The sequence below is a fragment of the Pisolithus orientalis genome (genome assembly GCF_024613125.1).
Source record: "Pisolithus orientalis strain OTSU chromosome Unknown F5J12scaffold_6, whole genome shotgun sequence".
In the NCBI taxonomy this organism is placed as follows: Eukaryota; Fungi; Basidiomycota; class Agaricomycetes; order Boletales; family Pisolithaceae; genus Pisolithus; species Pisolithus orientalis.
The window spans coordinates 1,124,398-1,145,054 of NW_026260787.1; the positions used below are offsets into that span (position 1 = coordinate 1,124,398).

A 20,657-nucleotide genomic window follows, 5' to 3' on the forward strand; every position below is an offset into this window, starting at 1 on the left:
ATTATGTATGTATGTACCTCGTTCGATATTTTGGTGCGGTAGGAATCTGGACTTGAGAATGAGACTAACATGTTTACTTGACGACTACCCTTGTTGCCCATGAAGTTTCAGTTGCTGCTTGCTTTCTTAGCTGGACTGGTGTCCTGGCTGTGTTTCCCAATTCACTCGCAAGTTAGCGTCCTACTCCCCCGCGCTGCCCGGATACTCTTGTTGACGGCACACCCCGACGATGAATGCTTTTTCTTCACACCGACTATACTGGCACTTCGACAAGACGTCTCACAACTTGAGGTCTATTCGTTGTGCTTGTCCACAGGGGATGCGGAAGGCCTAGGCAACAAAAGGAGAGCAGAGCTAGATCGCAGTCTCGACGTGCTTGGCGTTGACCGCGACAAACGCTGGGTGGTTGACCACCCGTAAGGATGTCTTGTATCGAGTGCTGTTGCTAGCGTCCTGAGGTCCTATTTTAGCTTACTCCAGGATAATATTACCATGACATGGGAGGCATCAGTCATTGCAGATGTCCTTGCCCCGTTCGTCGTGGACAACAACATTTCAGTGGTAAGCAGCTTGGAAAGTTGGCCATTCGACATCTCACGAACACCATAACAGATCTTGACCTTCGACACACAGGGAATTTCCTCACACCCGAACCACTATTCCCTTCCGTTTGGTGCATCGCATCTCACTCGTATACTGTCTTCTACAACGTCTCGAACTGAGAACGTTCCCCGTGTACTTGGCCTGCTTACTGTCCCAGTCGTGCCGAAATACTTTGGTATCCTTTCTGTTCCACTTGCTCGCGCCAGGATTATCCTGTCTCGGCTGATACCCAGGCTCCTTTCGCCGTCTACGCCGGTATTTACTTCTGGTTTCAGGGAATACTTGATAGGAGCCCGTGCCATCCGAGAACATGATTCTCAGATGATATGGTTCCGCTATCTTTATATGTTGTTTTCGAGGTATTTATGGGTCAACGAGTGGGTTGAATTCGACCCAGCTACGCTGTCAAATTAATAGTAGGGTTCATACTCCCGTTTCTCCACGGAGCGTAGATTGACCAGCTTGGCGGCATCGATAGCTGTACGCCAGGAAATGCAATGCGGATGCACTAGGATCTTTGAACTACATATCTCTCGTTTCAGGTCGTACGGAAGGGAGTGCTGCGATGTAGCACAGTTTATGATAAGATTGCGCCAGGACCAACGAACGTTTGAACCACCTGCTCATTTAAAAGTCCATCACCTCTATCTCTTTAAACCAGGATTCCCTTTCATTCCGTTCTGGGTTCGCACTAGGACAATAATTACACCATACGCGATGCACACCGCGCGACTTGTGTCATCAACGATGCATTGATGCCTGGAGCCCACGTCTGTTTCTTGCTGAAAGTAGTTCTATTCCCTTCCCACCGTAACATTTGAGTTCGCTGGCTCGTCGTAGCTAACTGGTAGGTACTAGGGGACTTGTTTGCTATTGTTTGTTCCCTCTAGTGGCAAGCGCCTGGCCATTCCGTTGACGGCCCAATACACATACCCCCGACAATATGGCACGATTCAGTGCCCTCGCGAGTGACAGCAGTGACGATGAATACGAGTCTTACGCGTCACAAGGCGTGCGTCAGATCAACAACGCCGAAAAACCTTTGGAAGAGGCCAGGGAATCTTCCGAATCGCGTTCGGACGGGGATGAGGTAGCAGTTGACGATGGCCACGAAGATGAGGAAGGAGATGAGGAGGACGAGGACGAGGACGAGAGTGAAAGCTCTTCTGAAATGGACGAAAATGAACTTGTTCTGCATGGGTCCAAGAGAACACGCAACCATGCACTTGTGGAGGACTCAAATGCAGAAGGTCAGTATATGCACCCCAGACACCGGTCGCGTTCTTCCACCTCGTCGGAATCCGAGACTGAAGGACAGTCTCGTGTTGACTCCGGTGCTATTTCATGGGCTCAAACCGTTGGCATGGACGTGCAGAAAATGCACGTCATGCAGACGTCTCTCTTCCGTATGCCTGAAGAGGCAGCGATGCTACAGGCTATGAACAGGCCATCTCGTCCCCGATTTCGATTATCCCCAGGCGTAACTCGGAAACACAGTCGTGATTCACTCGGAGAAGGGCGATTAGACTCTCAAGAGGTTCGTATTTTTTGTCGACCTACTGATAACTTCTTTCATAAACTCAAGTGTGTTTTAGAGAGCCTCGTTTGCACACGATATCGAACCTCCTGTTTACCGCCCCTCGCGAAAGTATGCCCGCGTCGAAATTTCCCATTCGGTAGTGGCGGGTTGTGAAGATGCACTAGTTGACGCAGGTCTGGCGCTCGGCAGGTCTTTCCGCGTAGGCTGGGGCCCAGGTGGTACGGTCGCTTACCTAGGACAACTATGTAGTCCATCAAGCCAAGTGTAAGTTTCAAGCGCCGATGGCATTCCACTGCTTTCTGACCGAAGGGCACTTAGGCAAAGCTCTGCAAACTCGCCTGTCGTGACGCTGGCATCTGCCCCGCTCTTCTCGTCGGCCCGAGACGAGGCCAATAATCGACTGTCCCGACTACTACAGCATCACCTCTCTAAAACTCCTATTGTAAAGGATGAATACGGCGTTCCTTTCGCCGACCCTTGCCCAGAGCTGTGCTTCTCATCGTTCACGACGGTTTATCCCCAAACTGATGCTTCTTATGAGGCCTCTCTCTTTCGTCTTGGCCATGCTTTGTTCGATCCCTTTGACCTTCACTTTACTCCGGAGATCACAGTTGACATACGGAATCGAATACAGTCTCTTCGGCGCAAGGCAGCCCTTTCAGTGTGGTTAGAAGAAGCTGTCACATCATCTGTTAACGCAGATCTAAATCAAGCCTCCGGAGACCCAGAGAGTCTCATATTCGCCCTTCTTACTGGCCATCAGGTCGAAAAAGCTTGTGAAACCGCCATAGATTGTGGGCTTGTCAAACTCGCAACTCTTATTTCACAAGCACCTGGGGATTTCGAGTTCAGGGAAGACCTTGGGGAACAACTGCAGATTTGGCGCGAACAACGTGTTGACGTTCACGTCAACGAGAACACAAGGAAATTGTATGCAACCTTGGCTGGAAGCATGGATATTCTAGAGGGTTCGAAAGCGAGCAGCTTTGAGCGGTGTTCAGATGTTGATCCACTCAAAGAATTGGATTGGAAACGCACTTTTGGAATGTATCTTTGGTTCGCTGAGCCCATGGATGTGCCTATATCACAAGTCTACGAGTCATATTATCGCGCTTCACAGGAGCTTCCTTCGCGAGTCGCACCTCCGCATCCCCATTACCTTGAATCCCGTCAAGGATCCAACCTTCCCTTCAACCTCCCACGACCGCTTCCCACTGACGCTTTGTTCTCTCTCATCCGACTGCACGCCGAACCCGCTTGCTCGCTTTCTCAGATCCTTAACCCGCTTTCGTTCAGCCCCTCTCCTTGCGATTACTCCCTTCCGTGGCACTTGTATATTGTGATATCGCGGTGTATGCGCGTGCGCGACTTCTCTGACAGGGGTTCAGGTGAACGACGATCACCTGATTACGACGATGAATCTGGGAGGTATGAGGGTCACAGCTCAAGTGCAGACTTGTTGGCGAGTTGCTACGCCCATCAGCTAGAGCAACTGGGCATGCTTCAGGAAGCCGTGTTTGTTCTCTTACATCTCGAGGGGTCAGCAGGGTGAGTAGGAAGCCTAGCACAAGCCGATTTGAACTGAAGCGGTGCACAGGCGAGAGAAGGCTATCAAAGATCTACTGTGTAGGTCTGCAGATAAGCTCGACGATTGGATGACGAGCGGCATCATCGGAAGCCTGAAGATCCCTCTCACTTGGGTCAATGAAGCGAAGGTGTGTTCTGCCACTAAGTGTGTAAACGACAACTGAAACAGGAGGCAAGGCGCTGTACGCCGTCTACAAAGGCGATATCTTCGAAGCTTATCAGCTGTATACGGCTTCGGGATTATACCAAGCGGCTCACGATCTGGCTATAGCGGAGCTGGCACCAGAGGCAGCTATACAGCACGATTTCGAGCTTCTAATCTCATTGTTTGAGCGAATGAGCAGTCAGACTATTGACGGGTGGTATTTGAAGGGCAAGGTGAACTTCAAGAAGATATTCGTCCGTTTCATCGTGTTCACGTTTAAATAGGCTTATATGGATTATGCCCGTGCGATGATCCGCCTCCGTGAGCTGCACGCCTCACTTTCGGATACTGACACCCTCGATGAGGCTGAGGAGCAAGAGCTAGAAAATCTTGCACGGTCAATACCCAAACTAATTGGCAGTCTTCCAGAGCTTCTTCCTTCGTCTTCGGATCCAAGGCATATGGTAGCATTATCTGAAATGATATCTGGCCTAACCGCGAACTTAGACCAAATGAAACCCCTCGCACTGGTAGGTCATCATTTAGGCATCAGCCCATTTTTGGACTAACACTTTTTGTAACCAGTCTCAAGTCCGGCTCACTGGAACTGACGAAGCGACAAGGCTACAACACATCCAAGCAAGTGCGCTCGAGCGCCTCATGAAATCTATCCAGGTTGCATGATTACTGGCAGACGATGTCTATATCCATTATTTAGTGGTTGTATCGTGGTGTTTATAGCGTGGATATGCCAGTAATACATTCAGCTGCGGATCACAGTCGGCAGGCCACAACCTAGCCACAAGACGGTGCAAGGATGCAACTTGCAAGCAGCCCTTGGCACACACTTTCCCCCCGGAAACTGCCTTAGAAATGATTACCATTGATATACATTAATGCTGAAGCTTCACAATTTACTCGTACACGCCCTAAGACATGCAACTTTCTGATTCCAACATAGTTGGAACGTTCCTGATATCCTTCGTGGAAAATATCACTGCAGATTGCATCCGTGTGGGAAGGTGCGTTACGAGTATTGATATGGTACTTTACTTTTTTGCGACATAAGTTATACGAATAGGTGAGACGGAGAAAAGGGACGAACCTAAACAAAAGAAGTCGGAGAAACGAAAGAAACCAGACGGCTCCACCCCTCACCGCCTCGCCAGCGTCCCCGGTGTCTCTCTGGCCAATGCCACGGTGCCTAGTCCATGACCGGGTAGAGGTGGGCATTAGGAAATCCGTTTTGCTTGATGCGCGGGAAGAGCCAGAAGGAAGGGCGTCGCGGATGTGATGTCGGAGGACTCCATATCGCCGGCACCGCCGATGCGGCCATGGCAGTCGGCAATGATAGAGCCCGAATCGCCGGAGGCCGAGAAGGCACCCAACTTGTAGGGGAGGATAGCCCACTCCGTCGAGGTCTGGTGAGTGCTGCTGCTAAAATATTTGCGAACGTATGAGAATATGCCGGTAGCGCGGCCTATGGTGATGCCGGTGGCACTACCGTTCTTTACAACTGGTAGGCAAGGTTCACCGTCGTGGTCGAGCATACCTAGGTTGTACATGAGGTCTTTCGAGATGAGGTCCCGAAGTGATGGGCGGGGGGGTACATCTTCAGCATGAACTCGCGAGGCAAAATCTTCGTCCCTGGATATAACAGTTAGACTAGACGGCCTTGCTGAGATAGATCAAAACGCACCTAGGTCAATCACGTTTCCCTTAAAGGCGTTCTTGATCTTGGAGCTGTCGAGCTCGACAACCGCATAGGTCTTCGATGAAACCCTCCGTGCCGGCACCAGTAGTAATCGGAGGGGACTAGACGATGTGGCCTATGATGCAGTGGCTCACTCGCCTCCACTCCTTTCGACTTCGTTGCGAAACTTTTTCAGGACCTTTATTGTCTTCCTCGCATTTTCCAATGACCACTGAGCCCACTCCAACTGACGCTGAGCAGGCTCAATCTCCTCCTCGTCCTTTTCAACCCCTCTCACCCGCAAGTTCCTTAGTCCTCCACCCATGCCACTTGACCATACCGCCATGTTCTGCTATCTTGATTGTGATGAAGGCAAGGAAGTCATCAAACGCCTTGGTGCCAAGGAGGACGTCGCGAGGAGGCGCACTGGTGGTTGTGCGGGCGTAGGCGACGCTGGGCCAGTTATCTGGAAGAGAGCATAGTGAGCGGTAACGAGCAAGACCTTCCTGCTATCGCCGCCTTCGGCGAGATAGATACCTCCGGTACCCTGAACATGAGGTGTGGCATGGGGCAGCGATGGAGAGCCCGAGTGCTGGAGTAAGAGGTCCGCGAACGTCGACGTCCGGGTCCTAGGTAGGAAGAGGGCTCGAGGAGGTTTGGACCAGTCGACCGAGTATAGATGGACTCCAGGAACTCAACCTCAACGTCATCACTGCCGAGCTCCTTGAGGAGGTATAGGCAACCGTTCGCTGAGGCACAGGCGTTCTCACCCAAGAGTGTTTCGGGAATAATACCAATCCAAAGTACGACGGGACCGACTTTTGCCTCTCCGACCGTGACAGAGCGAACGACGTCTATTGACGTCCAGAGGACCCCCTGTGAATCTAGGAAGTGACATACCTTGGGACCCAGGTCCTTCCAGACGACGTTCAGCTTATGGCCGAAGACTGGGCGAAGCTCCTTCGACCGGCGGTAGGCTTTGGGTCCAGTGGGCATCGCCCATGGCATGGGCTCTGTGCGGTACACTAACCTGGTAGAAGAGCGCAGCCCCGAGTAGTAAAACATTGCCTCTGCTATGGACGGCATGGAAGGAGCGCCAGACACAGAGTCATCGTGGCGGCTGAGTTGTGGGAGGTCGGTATCGCCGGTGGGGGAGATGTTCGAGCGCTGCATAGAAATGACTGAACGAGCGGAGGAGAAGTGAGAGGGAAAGGGACTCCATTGTTATAGTCCGGAAAGTAATAGGAGGCGAGCATTAGACCAAGTGTCACGTGTGACAACCCCTTGTAGACGGTACAGCACAGCTGTGGAATGGCAACTAAACTCGGGAAAGTGGGCGCTGACCTTGCTCAATAGTCAGGTGCTCGAAACACCTTAAAATGCGACGGGACGATTGAGAAGAATGTGGAGGTCGTGGTCAAAAAAAAGACGGAGTGAATCTGCGCAACCGATCCCGAGATATTGATATTTCCGCAACCTCCATCAGAGAAACGGGGAATGACAGAATCGCGGTCACGACCAGTCAGTGACAGGTTTAAACAGGTTTAAACCATTTTTTCGCTTCCTGATGTCTGTAGTAACCATGACGTATCGCATACTGTTCGAAAGCCCTCATCCAGTAGTTCCACGTCCCACAAGTGTGAGAGGCCCAGCGGTGAAATGTCGTCAGACACCCGCAAGAAGGAAGAGCTGTTACCGAATGTCGACGGGTGTCCAAAAGGACACGAAACGCGGGGAGATGGTGGAGTGGAATGGGATGAACCTAACGCAAAACAAATGGGGTGAATGCACGCTTTTGGTCCTGAAATATCTGCAAAGTTGTCCGAAAGTGCCTCTAACCACATAAAGGGGTATATCTCCGTAACTGCCACGCGGAATTTGACAAACTAGGTGTCCCTAGAGAGTGCTCAACAAGCATGATGGAGGACCGGAAAATCGAAAGGAATGGCTTAGAGGCACGCGAGGTACAATAGCGAGTCCTCGAAGGTAGCGGAAGGAGAGACGCTAGAATGACAACAGCTGAAGCCAATCAACACAAAACTCTAGGGGTAGGTAGGAGATCCGCAGACGTACACAGAGAAAAAGGATCGCGTCGATCCGCGCCCCTGATCCCGAGTCATGCTCAAAGTTACCTCAGCCCTCTGAACACGAAAACAGGCGTATCTTGACAATGGCCGCTCGGAACTGGACAAACGAGGCATCCCCAGGAGGGGCTCCGCGATGGGAACGTACGGACTGAAAAGCGAGAGGGATGGTGCTGAGATACCCCAGTTACGACCCCAAGACCTCGAGAGTAGACTTTCCTACAAAATTGCGAATATCTTTGGAACTGCCAAGTCAATCACGACGAGTTTTGGATCAATATGGAGACTATCACCTTGCGGAACAGCGAGAGACGTGGAGCGAAAAGAACGAAGTACGTATATGCCATGCGTCATGTACAGCGCAAAATGGCAATGGGTGCACAGCTGGCTGACATTCTGGTGCGAGGGACCCGAGTCCGGCCCCCGCTGTAATAAAACCTAAAGCTTGGCCGCCGTCGCAATGCAGCGTCTGATGAGATGCATCCTGGCAGGTATGTCAAATGGAGCCTATTCAATTCATTGTCACAAAAAGGAGGCGGGGTGGAGGGTACTAGAACATGAACATGCAATAATAGACACTGATACAATTTCGTACAGCAGCCAACCAATACAACTCATCGGCACAGTAGAGTAATGCAAGGCGGCCGCATCGCACTACATAGCGTACCTGGAGAAGGCGGTCAATTCACACATCCAACACGATCGTAAAAAGGGAAGACATACTTCCTTGTCCACTCCCTCGCAGTTGCTTCGTATCGAGCGCGATCTGTCTTGTACAAGTGCGCAATGTCGTGCACCAATGGATCGTCCGGGTTGGGATCAGTGAGCATCGAGCAAATCGAAAGAAGAACTACGGGGCAAGATTACATATTTGCATTATCAGCACGCCATCAGAGGGCCTCGAACCTTTAGAGATCGTCAACGCTGGAGACCATTGATCTCTCAGGATATCGAGACAGATCGATCCGTTTGCATTGATGTTTGGGTGGTAAATCTTCGTCGTAAAACTGACTTTCGGAGGCTTGAACGGATAGTCCGTAGGGAAAGCGATCGAAAGGAAGAACACGCCACCAGCATACGGCGAGTCACCCTAACAAATTTGTCGGGTTAACATTCCGGATGACATCAGAACCAGATAGATCCGCTCACCGGTCCCATTATCGTTGCCTGCCATTGGAACATGTTGTCACCTGTCGGACCAGCGCTGCAAGACGAAGGTGGATCACGCCCGAGGTCAATCAATTCCTGGAAAGTAAGTTAGAAGGTACAGAACAAGAGGCGCCCGGACGACGGTGCGGTTGGCGGAAATGCGAGCCCCTACCTTGTTAATGCGTTTGAGTGCCATTGCGTTAGATGTCCTACGAAGAACTGGAGGTTGTACTATCGTTGTAAAGAAGATCGTATGTGAGATCGCCACAATCGCACACGATCGGGACGAAACAGCATGACGATGCAATGAGGAAAAACCAAAGTCAGTATGAAGTAACAGAGAATACGGCACTGAGCATACGGATCCTCAGAACTATCTTCAAATAAGTTAACTTACAGTAAGGTGCAACCAGAGACGGGAGGTACTTGTAGATGCGGTGATGGTAGGGAGTGAAGGGACAACGACTTAACTGGAGACCGTAACTACTTCGGATGTTTGTCATCTGTTTGGCTGCTGACAAACCCTTAACCACGGGCGACGGTGGCAGTGCTCTCCCAGAAATGTCTCGACGCCCCATAGGCACACACACTCTGCACTGTTTAATGTGTCAAGCCCTGCGACACGGGTATACATGCCCTACCCTGCCGACTCTGCAATTGATGATATCGGTGATTGTAGTGCGGCGTGGAGGGAGCGATAACGGCCATCGAGGAGCCAGAAAAGTCGTACTGCTCCTACCTTTGGGTGAAGGGCTCACTGCTGGAACTAGGCCATCGAGCTCAGGATGTGAACAGCTACATACGTATGGAGCTATATACCGGGAACCGAAGAGAAATGGGATGCATATGGCGGAGTGAAACGGATGAGGCCATCGGAGACGCGGGACCGCCGACCGGAAACCGGTGCAGATACTTGGTAGCTGGTATATTCTCGAACCGAGCGATCACAGAAAAGGTCCTATAATCTATTGCTCTTTACCGTCGGAACCTCTGTCGCGTTGTATAAGGCCAACGCTGACGATCACGCCGTCAGCCAGTAAATCAGCCACCTTACGCCCTTCCTTTGCTTGGTGTTCTGCCTGCTTGATAAACTCAGCTCTTACAGCCTTTGCGCGCTCGATCTAAGGAGGATTAGGGTTGAATACCTAAAGCGAGCAAACAGACATACCTCCTTGGTGTGGTGTAGGCACTCGAGGTAATCGTCGGCCTGGACACGGCATTGACTGGGTGCATCAGCCTGCGAGTAGCACTGTAACCGTGGTTCGGTTTCATCAGTACCAGTAAATCCGATAGGTGAACGTCGAATATATACTTTGGAGAACTCTTGCCAGTACGCAAAGCACCGCGAACGTCCTGCGTACGTGTCGTGTAAGACGGGCGTTCACAACTTTCGACTACACCACGAACCTCCAGTATAGCCAAAACCTGACTAACGAAGGCGCATCCGTTAGTCAAAACATGCAATGAAATGCCAGAGAGCACGTACGGCCATGAGTCTGCTAGTGTATTGACGATGCAAACGGAAAATGCACCGGCATTAATACGAGATTGGCACAGCCACAAAGGACTTGTCCGTGTCGGGAGCTTGCTTGCTCGATCCAACCGCTTGTGGTTGTCCGTCGAATTCTACGACAGAAACTTGCAAAAGGCTGTGGTGATGGCAGACCAAGCGGAACTTGTTTTCGTTAGAACGTTTATAAAGACCATCGCAAACCACCCAGTCACATTTCCCGACGACTACCAGCAGCCCCTTCAGGACTGGCCAAAGAAAGTGCCCATCCTGCCAGTAGGTATCAGCCATATTAACCTTCGATCCATCCCTCACCGCTTCCGTGGTCTTTAGATCGAGCTTCCGCCCGTTCCAGAACCTAAAGGACAGCCATCTGCGCCTTCAGGTACCCATAGATCATCACGCGTTTTCTACGTGTCCGCTAATCAGCACGGATAACCAAGTTGCCTCCATTGATATTACGTTCAAGTCATTGAAACCACCGCAGTCCTTTACGCTGTCTGTGCAGCCCACTGACTCTATCTCCGGTATCAAATCGCAGCTGGCATCCCAGCCACGTGCGCCACGTGCAGACGCACAACGCCTTTTACTCAAAGGAAAGGCACTTGCAGATAATAAGCTCCTCAAGGAGTACAACGTAAAGGACGGGGATACTATAAATCTGATGGTCAAACCAGGCTTTGATTGGGATCCTTCCACGGCACCTTTCCCGTCGTCGGAACCTGAGACAAAATCCTTGTTAGAACCGGACATGAAATCATCATTATCCTCAGATTCTCTACCGAAGCTCAGTACAGGTTTTAGGCATACACGCACTCCGTCCATCGTCCTCTCCCCGTCGCCGTCTGTGATATCCTTGGAACCTGAGGGCAAACCACAAGACATCAACCTCACGTTGGATACCTCTTCTATACCGACGGCTTCGCTGTCCCCCGCAACTCAGTCGTCATATCAAGCAACTATCTGCGAACCTGAATTTTGGGAAAACCTCCTTTCATTCTTGAGGTCAGTCCACCACGACTATCACCGTCGTCGCCTGCGCCCATGCTATTGATTTTCCTAGAAAGGCAGTTTAACAACGATAATGACGCATTGGTCGCATTCGAGAACTTCCTTTGCGCAAGCAAGGGTGCGATGTCCAAGGCTAGCGACATCGCAAGGATTCGGGACTATGTTGGGGTATCTGGAATGGCCGGCACGTAAAGAAGTGGCCTGAGGGTTTCTACCAATGTGTTTAGTCACCACATTCACGCAAAGGGATCACATGGGAAAAATGTACTGTAATCCAAGCTGTCATCGCATCGTCATCGTCATCTACGATAAAAAGGGGCATGGAAATATCTTCCTTGTATGGCCATCTTCCTTCGACATATAAGTCGGCGAGTTCGGCCAGGCGAGGGCTTCCGTCGCCCTCGTATATCGCTGCAAGTAGCTGCAATGTCTTCTGTGAGGAACACTACGCTTCAGTCTGACATTGGCAAAATGAAACTCGAGAATGACGGTTCGTTCAAAAGAGCCTCATCTGCTTTCAGGAACTGGATCCACCCGAAGGACACCCAATTCCCCGCTGAGAGAGGTGTTTTCAGAAGTTTTAGGCGCTTTTCCACGCTGACCCGGAACGCAGACCGGTACCATCTTTATGTTTCGTACGCATGTCGTAAGTAGTCGAGTGTTCACACCTGACGACCCCCGCCAATTCACATTGGATCGCCATCTGAAACAGCATGGGCAACAAGAACGCTTATAACTAGAAAATTGAAAGGTCTCGAGGATATCATCCGTCAGTCGAGCGCATGTCCCTTGCGATGATGCCCACATTTATCGGTTTGCTTCTGAACAGCCGTCACCGTCGTCTCCCCCCATATGGGCGAGAATGGATGGCCTTTTGCAAGCGTCGACCCTTTCCCTGGTGCTGATGTTGACCCACTGTACAACTCTAAACATGTCAAAGATCTTTACTTCAAAGCAGACCCCAACTATGGCGGAAGGTGAGCAGGTGTAACAACGTTGGGGTCTGGTGCAGCTAAGGGAAACTTTGAAGGTTCACAGTGCCTGTCCTCTGGGATAAGAAGCAGAACACGGTTGTCAATAACGAGAGTTCGGAGATCGTTCGTATGTTGAACTCTGCGTTCAATGACATGCTCCCCCCCGAAAAAGCTGCGGTCGATATCTATCCGGAAGAACTTCAGAAACAGATTGACGAAGTGAACAGTTGGGTATATGATACCGTCAATAGTGAGGCGTCTGCCATGACTCACTGTGTCCTTTCTGATTATGGTCAAAAAATTCTGCAGACGGTGTTTACAAAGCGGGATTCGCCGGCACTCAGGAAGCCTACGAGGCGGCCGTATATCCTCTTTTCGAAAGCCTTGATCGACTCGAGAAGATGTTGACGGGAAAGAATTACCTCGTCGGCGACAGATTAACAGAGGCGGACATTAGGCTTTTTGTTACGGTGGTAAGACTACTCGCCCTTTTCTGCGTTACCCGTCGAAAAATTGAATTTGCGCAGGTTCGCTTCGACCCTGTTTACTTTAGCCACTTCAAGTGTAGTCTGAGGGACATCCGCCACGGGTATCCAGCTATCAACAGGTAAGAGTGGTGGTATAAAGACTTCCCAACACTAAGTGATTCCCAGGTGGATGAAGAATCTCTACTGGACTAATGAAGCCTTCCGTTCGTCAACAGATTTCCGGCATATCAAGGTCCATTATTACTGGTCCCAAACCAAGGTCAGCTTATGCACGTTACCCCAAGAAACTATGATCTCATAGAGTATATATATCAGGTTAACCCAACGAGGATCGTTTCTGTAGGCCCAGTTCCTGATATTGAGCCGTTGTAGGTTAGGATTTCGGAGATTGTTATGTCCCAGGTTAACCCAACGAGGGTCGTTTCTGTAGGTCTGGTTCCCGATATTAAAGTTAAAGTTCTGTAGGATGGGATTTCCGTGGTCGCATATGTAGTATGGCTGCTGCGGCACGTATTGGCGAGCTTTTCGTTCGTTCGATTGTGTATTTTACGTATCATCGACGTGCATTAAGGGAGATTGGCCAATATGCACTAATGACTCGCCTCTCAATGTCGTGGGGAAAAGGACAATCTATCGCGTGTCTCACTTGTCTCTTGAACTACCAGTCTTGCTCAGATGTGTGCACGTCAGTATTTGGAGAGGCAAAAGATATCCACCCAGGGTCCCAAGTTGGTCTCTTGCGCCGGCAACTTGGCTTCACGACTTTCCGCGGAATTCCGACTTCTCATCACTCCTCTCATGTTCAGCCATTCTGGGCTCTCTGGGGCACGTCAGATCTTGGATACTTATCGTACCTATCAAGGTAATTCATGGATTTCTTTCTGGAATGCGATATTCGAGTTCGGTTCACCTCTCCTGCTTGAAGTTTTATCGCGGGTGATTGCAAGGTGATCAGTGATAACTCATTCAATGGCACACCCAATGATCGCCGTGCCAGGCATCTTATCTGCGCACTCCTCCACAAACCAATATTTATACCCGTCTATACTGAAGTGACGTTTCAGGAAAATCCGCTTATCGATTTTGGATGTGCGGGAGTCAAGGCCGGCCAGGGGTTCGTGTAAAAGGTCCCTCGAACCGCCAACGATGCAGAGGTGGCGAATATGCCCCGGAAATTTCCTCCCGACACCGTGCTAGTGTTGCAGTGAAGAACCTGGAGGAAGACACCGGGGAGGTGCAGTAAGGCAGAGATCTGCCCCCGAATGGAGTGGCATGGGACACCCCGATTGACAGTGACATGTACTATCATTGCTGCCAAAGATCTGATAACAACGTATCATTCCACCCGTCCGAGAGGTACAATCAAGAAAGATGGCGGTCCAGCAGTTCGATCCTAGTGGTCACAATATAAAAGCACAGCCAACAAGAGTTGCTATAACGATAGTGAGACTCATCAACGCAGGTGCTCTGGGTGTCTCTAAATTGGCACCTCTAGATGGTATGGCCGTTAAGTACCCTGGCGGACATTGCGGAGGTGTTGAAGATGAGGATGGAGGTGGGGTCGACACCACATGCGTCGCTGATGATGTCAAGCTATCGGACAAGGGAGATAATAGAGGAACTGAAGTTTGTAGAGATGACGAAGGTCCAGTGGAGATTATTTCCATGGATGTTGTCGAGAAAGAAGAGCTCTCAGACTGAAAGGATGTATAGTCTGGAGCGGAAGGCTGAGCAGCGGATGGAGAAAGAGTGTTTGAAATTGTCGAACCTGAACTCGAAACTTCCGATCACGGAAAATAGTCATAGTTCAGCGTAAGTCGCGGTGGAAAGCTAGTTGTCGCACCAGGAGTTATTGGTACTTCCGTCGCTCGCGTTGAAGCGGCTCCACTTGGGAGTACGCCTTGCCCATTAGTGATTGTGCTATAGAAGGTGCAACTAGAAGAAGGCGGCATGGGAAGTGGTGCAGGTGTTGTAGGTTGACCTTGCGAGAATGTCGAGGTGCCATACACGCCCATGGGCTAAAACACCTATCAGAGTGGATACACGAGTGGCCCAGAACAGCGACTCACTTGGCCTGAATCTCCGACACATTCCTCGAAAACCCCTGCAGAGTAATTGGCGGGCATATTCCATTCGCAACCCATGACAGAGTAGGCGTACTGGCACAGTGTCGATGCATTCACTGAAGGCTTACAAGCGCGGAAACAGAACAGGTCATAGGAGATGAAACTCTAGAATCTCGGAATTAGGATCATACCATTACATATCAAAGTGTAACATTACCGTCCATGTGTCCACCTGTTGGAGCTGACCAAACGCACTAGAGAAGACAAGTCCGCCTACAGGATAACCACCACCCGCCGCACCATAATAGTCAAGCTCTCCGCCCTGGTCATTGTTGAGGATATTTATATTGGTCAAGTTACCCACACCTAGTGCCGAAGTCAGTACAGGGCTGCAGTACGAGTGTTATGACCCCCGAATTGCCGCTACTCGCCTGTGATTTGAACATAATCAGGGGTGACCACTAGGTGGGCACCGGTGATGGTGCCGTCTGGGATGAGACGTGTTCCGTACCCACTCTGTAAACCTACTTCAGCGTTCAGCCGGATTACGGCCGACACCTGACAGACCTGCATGCACCATGCGACCTCCACTTGCTGTAAGGTTTCCACGTTTTCTCAGTTATATGAAAGCTTTCCACGGCATGATGTCTGACCTCTGTGTCGCCGATGGTCGAACCTGGGTACGGGGGTGCCCAGAGACAGAAGTCCTGGACATTGTTCACTGACCACGATGAACGGTCAGTAAGAATGCGTGTTTAGGTCGTGTCGACCCTGAGAGGTTACGCACAATAGACATTTTGGCACTCCGAAGATTGGTTGTAGCTGGTTCCGCACTGGTTATACCCCGATTGTCCAGGCCACGTTTGATATGGTGCACTCTGAGGTGTATAGGCGTCGATATGTCGGGCGTGGACATAACCAAGGACTAGTACGAGACTTGCGAAGATAATCGAACTAGCATATGGCATGTTCAGGACAGCGCTAGAGAGTACCACCTCGCGTGGCAGCAGTCCGAACGGAGGCAGGAGAGTTGGTTCTTCTGCGACTCGTACATGGCTATATATCCACATCCCAATGGAAGCACACGGATGTATAGCGGTGCAACGCCGCACAGGGCACTGGCACGCAAGGCCTCGCACGCGCGTGCAACTAATGTCCGAGGGTGTTCCAGCTGCCTCCGGCCGTCCGTAGTCCAAGCATCCTGCGCCGTCCGTGCCGCCACAGACATACAGTACCAGTGCACACCTTTGTCCATTTTGTCGTCTGCACGAGGTTCAAGCCAGGTGCTAGGCATGCCAGGAACGTGGCCGAATCACTTTGATGGGCCAGTGAGTCCGCGAATAATGTCACCTTGCGTGATGACCATGGCTAAGCTACATGCTGCTCAGTGGTATTGAATGTGCTCGAGTACACTTACCGTCAGTATTGTCCTTGATAAGTACTGATCGGCACAACATAAGCTACCAAGCACACGGTGAATGTAGACGGCGTATCACTGCAATTGAAGCTTGGAGTGCCACGTATATGTATAGCACACGCGGGAACCTACTTTCTACTCCTGTCGTCCATGTGAAGAGATTGCCATCGTAGGTTCCGTGGGGCTGCCAGCAATTCGATCACCGGATACAGTTAGACCTCGGAACTAATAGTACTTCACCAGTACTTGTTGTATCGGCAGCCTATGTAAAGGTGAACAGCAAGTCTTTCAATTTGAACCTGACCCTTTTGAATTCTCTGCTCCACAGCATATCCGAACAGAGCCAGTACTAGTACTGTAAACCTTGACATGTTACTATGTTGCAATGTTGCTAGGCCACAGAGGTCGACCAAAATGGCAGATTCGATCAGAAGACGTGATTTTGTCCCATTCAAGATGACCCCTCAGCTTGTTTTGAGAATCTCTCGCAGCGCTCTGAAGCCTTCCCTCACTGAATCCATGTGATTGCTGAGCGCTGAGCGCTGAGCAAGGACTTCTAGGTGATCCATGTGCGATGGTGGGCGAATGTGTGACTAACAAGTGCTCTCCATTCTCCACATCTAAACGGCACGGAACTACCTTGCACTGTTGGCATCATCAGCGTGCGTATCCGAATATCATCTATTAGTATGATCAAATACTTACAGATCGTCCTTATAAACACTAGGCGCGCCCACGTGCACCATGCCCTGAGCCGGTTCAAATTACATGTAAATCAGATGACCCGGCGGTATATAAGTACATACCTTGGCACTTTCTACCTCGTTCCCCCGACGTTACCCTTAACTACCATGAACTTACCATTGTCTGATCTAGGTATCCCCAGTGGCGACACCGTGATCAAGCTTTCGACTCTGCTACCACTCGCGGTCGTCTTCGCGCATCTCGTTCCAGTACTTGACCGACCCTTTCAATCAGCGGTCTATACCAGGCCCATTCCTGGCCAAGTTTTCTGACATCTGGCTGGGTTGGGTGAGTAGCCTTGGCCACCGCTCGGACGTCGTCCACGAGCTCCACAAGAAATACGGTGCGTTGTTGACTGTTCCTAACTTCAGTGAGTGTCTCCTTAGTGCTATGATATTCTCAAGGACCGTTGGTTCGACTGGCGCCGAATCATGTGTCCGTAGCGGACCCGGATACTCTGCAAGTAGTCTATGCCCATGGAAACGGAAGCCTGAAATCCGATTTTTATGACGCCTTTGTTTCGATCCAGTCGTGGCCTCTTCAATACCCGTGACCGCGTGCAACATACCCGCAAACGGAAAATTGTATCTCACATATTTTCACCGAAGAGCGTCTTGGAGTTCGAGCCAATCGCACGGTCTTACATGGTCCAGCTCTTTCAACAGTGGGACCGCCTTTATGATTCGGCACTCAAGGGGAATTCAGGTGATGACGGGGAAGGTGGTTGGTATGGCCGAGATGGGATGCTTTGGTTTGACTGCTTACCCTGTAGGTGACTCGACAGTTTGGCATACTCGACAGTCGGCTTATCTTTATGGCGTAGGGTACAACTATCTAGCCTTTGACATTCATCGGTAATAATCTATCCTGTTTCGTAGGTGATCAAAAGTGGTACTGATACTAGTGCAGGTGACCTCGCGTTTGGGTCCCCATTCGGAATGATTATGAGTGCGAAAGACTCAGCCCCAGGTTGCAGTATCACACAAGGATGCAATGGGTTCATATGGTTCGGAGCATGAGTGTGAGGTTATTCACATTCCTGCTGTTCAAATTCTCAACCGCCGTGGGGAATACTCTGCTTCAATGGGGGTTCTTCCTCCACATTGGAGACCATACGCTCGGTTACTTCCATGGTATCGCCAGGGTAGCGAAGCTGTCGAAAATCTCGCAGGGATCGCCGTTGCTGCTGTCGCTAAGCGGTTGACGACGCCCACGGATCGAGTTGACCTTCTCAGCAAGCTTCAAGAGGGTCGAGACGATGAGGGGAGGCCCATGGGCAAAGAAGAACTGACCGCCGAGGCGCTCACACAGCTCATCGCAGGCTCAGACACCACTTCAAAGTGAGTGCCCTTCGATTTTGCTAGTATATTCGCTCGACTACTCCTAGTTCATCCTGCGCCATATCGTATTACATAGCTCTCCACCCGCGTGTCCAGGAAAAACTCCAGAAGGAGCTCGACGAGGCATCAGGTACTGAGGACGATGGTGTATTCACTTACGAACAGGTCAAGCGATTACCTTACCTGGAAGCTGTCATCAACGAAGGTTTGCGCGTTCACTCCACTTCCTCACTGGGCCTTCCTCGAGTGGCTCCTGAGGGTGGTTTAACTATCAAAGGCGTTCATTTCCCTCAAGGAACTGTTCTGAGCGTACCTACATACACTATCCACCGCGATACACAGGCGTGGGGCGAAGACGCGGATCAGTTTCGTCCTGAACGGTGGTTTGAGCGTGACCATGCAGCAATGCAGAAGGCTTTCAACCCGTTCTCATATGGACCGAGGTGGGATACGAATTTCTCTCTGAATGAATAATATTAACTATGGATGTTGTAGAGCATGTGTTGGACGTAACCTTGCTTCCATGGAATTACTTATTATAATCTCATCTATCTTCCGGAGATACCACTTCGTTCTCGCCGAGCCCGATAAGCCAGTACGTTTGCGCTTTTCACCTCTGGATTCTCCTATTGCTTACGTACCGACGTAACAGCTGGACACGCGCGAAGGCTTCCTGAGAAAGCCATTGGAGTGTCGTGTGGGAATCAAGCGCAGAGGTATTTGAAGGCTTGTGTAACATATTCATTATCGTAGCCTCTTCATCGAATTGTTGATTTGCTTCATCGGCGGCTGTATGTCTAGTGTCTTGTTGGTTGCTTTGCTTCATCTTTCGCAGAATATTGCCATGTTTATCCTGGTGATGTCTCCCTTGTTCTACGTGTAACATGCGGAGCCATTCCAAGCTTATATGTATATGACGTCTTGAGATTTCCATTCCCCGGTATATGTCGCCTTCCTGTTTGATTGTGAGCCGATTTCATCCGCAGATGGAACGCGGAATTGTAACGCCGCATCAGTCGTATAACGTGGTGCGCAGCCAGTCGATCGCCCATGATCCATCCATCCTTGAGGCTATCGTGCGCTGGTGAAGTCCTTGTAAACAGCCAACGGCGAGCTATGTCATGGGTTGCACGATGGCACTCTTGGGTGCTCTCGTAAACGCCTTCTCGTTACACTCACAGAAAGCAAGGGATCTGGCCTCCACCGCAACATACGAGTACGTCGTGCAAGAGAATTTTAACATTTATGGCAGCGGAGGCATCTTCGCTGGCAACGGTGCGCCACGCTCATCGTGGCTTTCCTCGCCATTGGAATCGAGACTTGATGTGCGGAGGCTCGCCGTTGGTCGCCCTGCTCGGACTCGTCGAAGAAAGCCAGCAACGGTGTGGATGAAACCCATTCTTTGGGATATATGGGCACAAACGAATTGGAGTATGGGGGACCAAGGGACCATGTGGGAAATCGTCGTAGTAAGGGGTCTACTCTCAAGATTAATAGTATGTGCCCTGACCAAGAATTTGTTCCTGGATACCTCTGTCGGTGTACAGCCACTAGCAGCCGTGCCGAAAAGTAACCTTGTGGATCCTGCCACAGTGCAAGAGTCGGGTGACAGGGAAATGCTGCGGGCAGTGTTATCCACAGTTAAATGTCATTACCCGGCGCTGTCGCCCCCTCTGCCCTTACCACCGGCATCAAAGAAGGAACGACCGCCTCATCTACTAATCAAAAGGACATCCATACAAATCGCCGTCACCATTGCTATGCCGACCTTATCTACGTCAGTCCCGTCGAGATATGCCACACGTGAGCGTATGAATGCCAATGAAGAACTAGTTGAATTCTGCATCGGTACCATGGAAATACCTTTGAGAAGGGTGAAGGCGCATGCAAGACCAGGTACCGGGTGGAGGGGTACTGCTTAGTACCATCAGTCGGCAGTTGCGACCAAAAGGAACTTCAACTTAGGTCATTACTTCTTGCGAAACCACAACTGACGGTGCATTCGATTCTACAGTAGGTACAGTTACAGACTCCATCCAGGCTCCAAGTAGTAACCAGTACTAACTGGAAGCATCGCAAACAACCAGCGGTAAAGTAGCAGCAAACATGTGATACAGGATAATGCGATATAAATGTATGGTTTTCATGGGAGGATGAGTGCGAAATGATACAAAAGCAGTGTCCTTGATTCTGGCAGATCAGGATGAGCACGGCAACGGAGATTACGGACTTGGCACGACCCACCGATGCAAATAAACAGTGCATCACCACCAGGGAATGCAATAACCAGTTCTTACATAAGTGCA

The 20,657-nt window shown here is 50.5% G+C and overlaps 11 protein-coding genes across 11 annotated transcripts; 7 read left to right on the top strand and 4 right to left on the bottom strand.

The window, feature by feature from the left end:
- The first annotated feature begins 64 nt into the window (after positions 1-64).
- F5J12DRAFT_814310 (LmbE-like protein) lies at positions 65-1,196 on the top strand. Its single transcript, XM_051744977.1, has 4 exons — positions 65-416; positions 471-561; positions 613-1,019; positions 1,082-1,196. The coding sequence occupies exons 1-3, from the start codon at positions 100-102 to the stop codon at positions 1,015-1,017; spliced, it is 813 nt and encodes a 270-aa protein (XP_051602777.1). The 5' UTR covers positions 65-99; the 3' UTR covers positions 1,018-1,019; positions 1,082-1,196.
- A 350-nt stretch (positions 1,197-1,546) lies between these two features.
- Positions 1,547-4,559, top strand: F5J12DRAFT_780992 (nuclear protein 96-domain-containing protein; the record flags this gene model as incomplete). The annotated part of the gene is made up of 7 exons (XM_051742523.1): positions 1,547-2,140; positions 2,199-2,407; positions 2,462-3,691; positions 3,741-3,858; positions 3,908-4,129; positions 4,160-4,405; positions 4,461-4,559. 7 exons carry the CDS (start codon positions 1,547-1,549, stop codon positions 4,557-4,559), a joined length of 2,718 nt encoding a protein of 905 aa, XP_051602778.1.
- Positions 4,560-5,107: 548 nt separating this feature from the next.
- F5J12DRAFT_890241 (uncharacterized protein) lies at positions 5,108-6,741 on the bottom strand (the record flags this gene model as incomplete). Its single annotated transcript, XM_051747393.1, has 5 exons — positions 5,108-5,522; positions 5,571-5,704; positions 5,768-5,920; positions 5,996-6,197; positions 6,254-6,741. 5 exons carry the CDS (start codon positions 6,739-6,741, stop codon positions 5,108-5,110), a joined length of 1,392 nt encoding a protein of 463 aa, XP_051602779.1.
- A 409-nt stretch (positions 6,742-7,150) lies between these two features.
- On the top strand, positions 7,151-8,044 carry F5J12DRAFT_780994 (uncharacterized protein; the record flags this gene model as incomplete). The annotated part of the gene is made up of 4 exons (XM_051742524.1): positions 7,151-7,349; positions 7,417-7,532; positions 7,726-7,984; positions 8,013-8,044. The coding sequence occupies 4 exons, from the start codon at positions 7,151-7,153 to the stop codon at positions 8,042-8,044; spliced, it is 606 nt and encodes a 201-aa protein (XP_051602780.1).
- Positions 8,045-8,093: 49 nt separating this feature from the next.
- Positions 8,094-9,254, bottom strand: F5J12DRAFT_814319 (ubiquitin-conjugating enzyme E2). Its single transcript, XM_051744978.1, has 6 exons — positions 9,163-9,254; positions 8,974-9,032; positions 8,802-8,897; positions 8,559-8,742; positions 8,376-8,502; positions 8,094-8,319 (listed from the first exon to the last, which is right to left on the bottom strand). Exons 2-6 carry the CDS (start codon positions 8,995-8,997, stop codon positions 8,307-8,309), a joined length of 444 nt encoding a protein of 147 aa, XP_051602781.1. The 5' UTR covers positions 8,998-9,032; positions 9,163-9,254; the 3' UTR covers positions 8,094-8,306.
- Positions 9,255-9,492: 238 nt separating this feature from the next.
- On the bottom strand, positions 9,493-10,293 carry F5J12DRAFT_968327 (uncharacterized protein; the record flags this gene model as incomplete). The annotated part of the gene is made up of 4 exons (XM_051750039.1): positions 9,493-9,922; positions 9,970-10,154; positions 10,209-10,230; positions 10,288-10,293. 4 exons carry the CDS (start codon positions 10,291-10,293, stop codon positions 9,767-9,769), a joined length of 369 nt encoding a protein of 122 aa, XP_051602782.1. The 3' UTR covers positions 9,493-9,766.
- A 76-nt stretch (positions 10,294-10,369) lies between these two features.
- On the top strand, positions 10,370-11,643 carry F5J12DRAFT_814326 (uncharacterized protein). Its single transcript, XM_051744979.1, has 3 exons — positions 10,370-10,591; positions 10,755-11,316; positions 11,379-11,643. The coding sequence occupies exons 1-3, from the start codon at positions 10,459-10,461 to the stop codon at positions 11,512-11,514; spliced, it is 831 nt and encodes a 276-aa protein (XP_051602783.1). The 5' UTR covers positions 10,370-10,458; the 3' UTR covers positions 11,515-11,643.
- A 97-nt stretch (positions 11,644-11,740) lies between these two features.
- On the top strand, positions 11,741-13,412 carry F5J12DRAFT_814346 (glutathione S-transferase). The gene is made up of 9 exons (XM_051744980.1): positions 11,741-11,887; positions 11,936-11,968; positions 12,035-12,091; positions 12,152-12,299; positions 12,353-12,546; positions 12,606-12,769; positions 12,824-12,903; positions 12,950-13,043; positions 13,100-13,412. The coding sequence occupies exons 1-9, from the start codon at positions 11,749-11,751 to the stop codon at positions 13,154-13,156; spliced, it is 966 nt and encodes a 321-aa protein (XP_051602784.1). The 5' UTR covers positions 11,741-11,748; the 3' UTR covers positions 13,157-13,412.
- A 388-nt stretch (positions 13,413-13,800) lies between these two features.
- On the bottom strand, positions 13,801-16,345 carry F5J12DRAFT_814370 (uncharacterized protein). Its single transcript, XM_051744981.1, has 10 exons — positions 16,268-16,345; positions 15,638-16,200; positions 15,504-15,571; positions 15,418-15,444; positions 15,282-15,366; positions 15,068-15,216; positions 14,854-15,015; positions 14,628-14,802; positions 14,553-14,564; positions 13,801-14,498 (listed from the first exon to the last, which is right to left on the bottom strand). Exons 2-10 carry the CDS (start codon positions 15,918-15,920, stop codon positions 14,185-14,187), a joined length of 1,275 nt encoding a protein of 424 aa, XP_051602785.1. The 5' UTR covers positions 15,921-16,200; positions 16,268-16,345; the 3' UTR covers positions 13,801-14,184.
- A 773-nt stretch (positions 16,346-17,118) lies between these two features.
- On the top strand, positions 17,119-19,075 carry F5J12DRAFT_904299 (cytochrome P450; the record flags this gene model as incomplete). Its single annotated transcript, XM_051748510.1, has 9 exons — positions 17,119-17,220; positions 17,246-17,354; positions 17,416-17,542; positions 17,622-17,779; positions 17,916-17,920; positions 17,981-18,351; positions 18,399-18,794; positions 18,847-18,946; positions 19,004-19,075. The coding sequence occupies 9 exons, from the start codon at positions 17,119-17,121 to the stop codon at positions 19,073-19,075; spliced, it is 1,440 nt and encodes a 479-aa protein (XP_051602786.1).
- Positions 19,076-19,274: 199 nt separating this feature from the next.
- Positions 19,275-20,340, top strand: F5J12DRAFT_496194 (uncharacterized protein). Its single transcript, XM_051739708.1, has 2 exons — positions 19,275-19,820; positions 19,899-20,340. Exons 1-2 carry the CDS (start codon positions 19,473-19,475, stop codon positions 20,271-20,273), a joined length of 723 nt encoding a protein of 240 aa, XP_051602787.1. The 5' UTR covers positions 19,275-19,472; the 3' UTR covers positions 20,274-20,340.
- The last annotated feature ends 317 nt before the right edge of the window (positions 20,341-20,657 follow it).

Bases quoted from the DNA above. Each gene is read 5' to 3' on its own strand.
- F5J12DRAFT_814310 (XM_051744977.1), top strand. From the start codon at position 100: ATGAAGTTTCAGTTGCTGCTTGCTTTCTTAGCTGGACTGGTGTCCTGG. The intron at 417-470 runs GTAAGGATGTCT...GTCCTATTTTAG, and splicing joins CGCTGGGTGGTTGACCACCC to CTTACTCCAGGATAATATTA. The intron at 562-612 runs GTAAGCAGCTTG...ACACCATAACAG, and splicing joins TGGACAACAACATTTCAGTG to ATCTTGACCTTCGACACACA.
- F5J12DRAFT_814319 (XM_051744978.1), bottom strand. From the start codon at position 8,997: ATGGCACTCAAACGCATTAACAAG. The intron at 8,743-8,801 runs GTGAGCGGATCT...CAAATTTGTTAG, and splicing joins AGGCAACGATAATGGGACCG to GGTGACTCGCCGTATGCTGG. The intron at 8,503-8,558 runs GTTCGAGGCCCT...CTTGCCCCGTAG, and splicing joins AGCGTTGACGATCTCTAAAG to TTCTTCTTTCGATTTGCTCG.
- F5J12DRAFT_814326 (XM_051744979.1), top strand. From the start codon at position 10,459: ATGGCAGACCAAGCGGAACTTGTTTTCGTTAGAACGTTTATAAAGACC. The intron at 10,592-10,754 runs GTATCAGCCATA...CGGATAACCAAG, and splicing joins AGTGCCCATCCTGCCAGTAG to TTGCCTCCATTGATATTACG. The intron at 11,317-11,378 runs GTCAGTCCACCA...TTTCCTAGAAAG, and splicing joins AACCTCCTTTCATTCTTGAG to GCAGTTTAACAACGATAATG.
- F5J12DRAFT_814346 (XM_051744980.1), top strand. From the start codon at position 11,749: ATGTCTTCTGTGAGGAACACTACGCTTCAGTCTGACATTGGCAAAATG. The intron at 12,092-12,151 runs GTCAGTCGAGCG...GCTTCTGAACAG, and splicing joins AGGTCTCGAGGATATCATCC to CCGTCACCGTCGTCTCCCCC. The intron at 12,904-12,949 runs GTAAGAGTGGTG...AGTGATTCCCAG, and splicing joins GGGTATCCAGCTATCAACAG to GTGGATGAAGAATCTCTACT.
- F5J12DRAFT_814370 (XM_051744981.1), bottom strand. From the start codon at position 15,920: ATGTGGATATATAGCCATGTACGAGTCGCAGAAGAACCAACTCTCCTG. The intron at 15,572-15,637 runs GTGCGTAACCTC...CATCGTGGTCAG, and splicing joins GGAGTGCCAAAATGTCTATT to TGAACAATGTCCAGGACTTC. The intron at 15,016-15,067 runs GTAATGTTACAC...CCGAGATTCTAG, and splicing joins AACAGGTGGACACATGGACG to AGTTTCATCTCCTATGACCT.
- F5J12DRAFT_496194 (XM_051739708.1), top strand. From the start codon at position 19,473: ATGGGTTGCACGATGGCACTCTTGGGTGCTCTCGTAAACGCCTTCTCG. The intron at 19,821-19,898 runs GTAAGGGGTCTA...GTCGGTGTACAG, and splicing joins CCATGTGGGAAATCGTCGTA to CCACTAGCAGCCGTGCCGAA.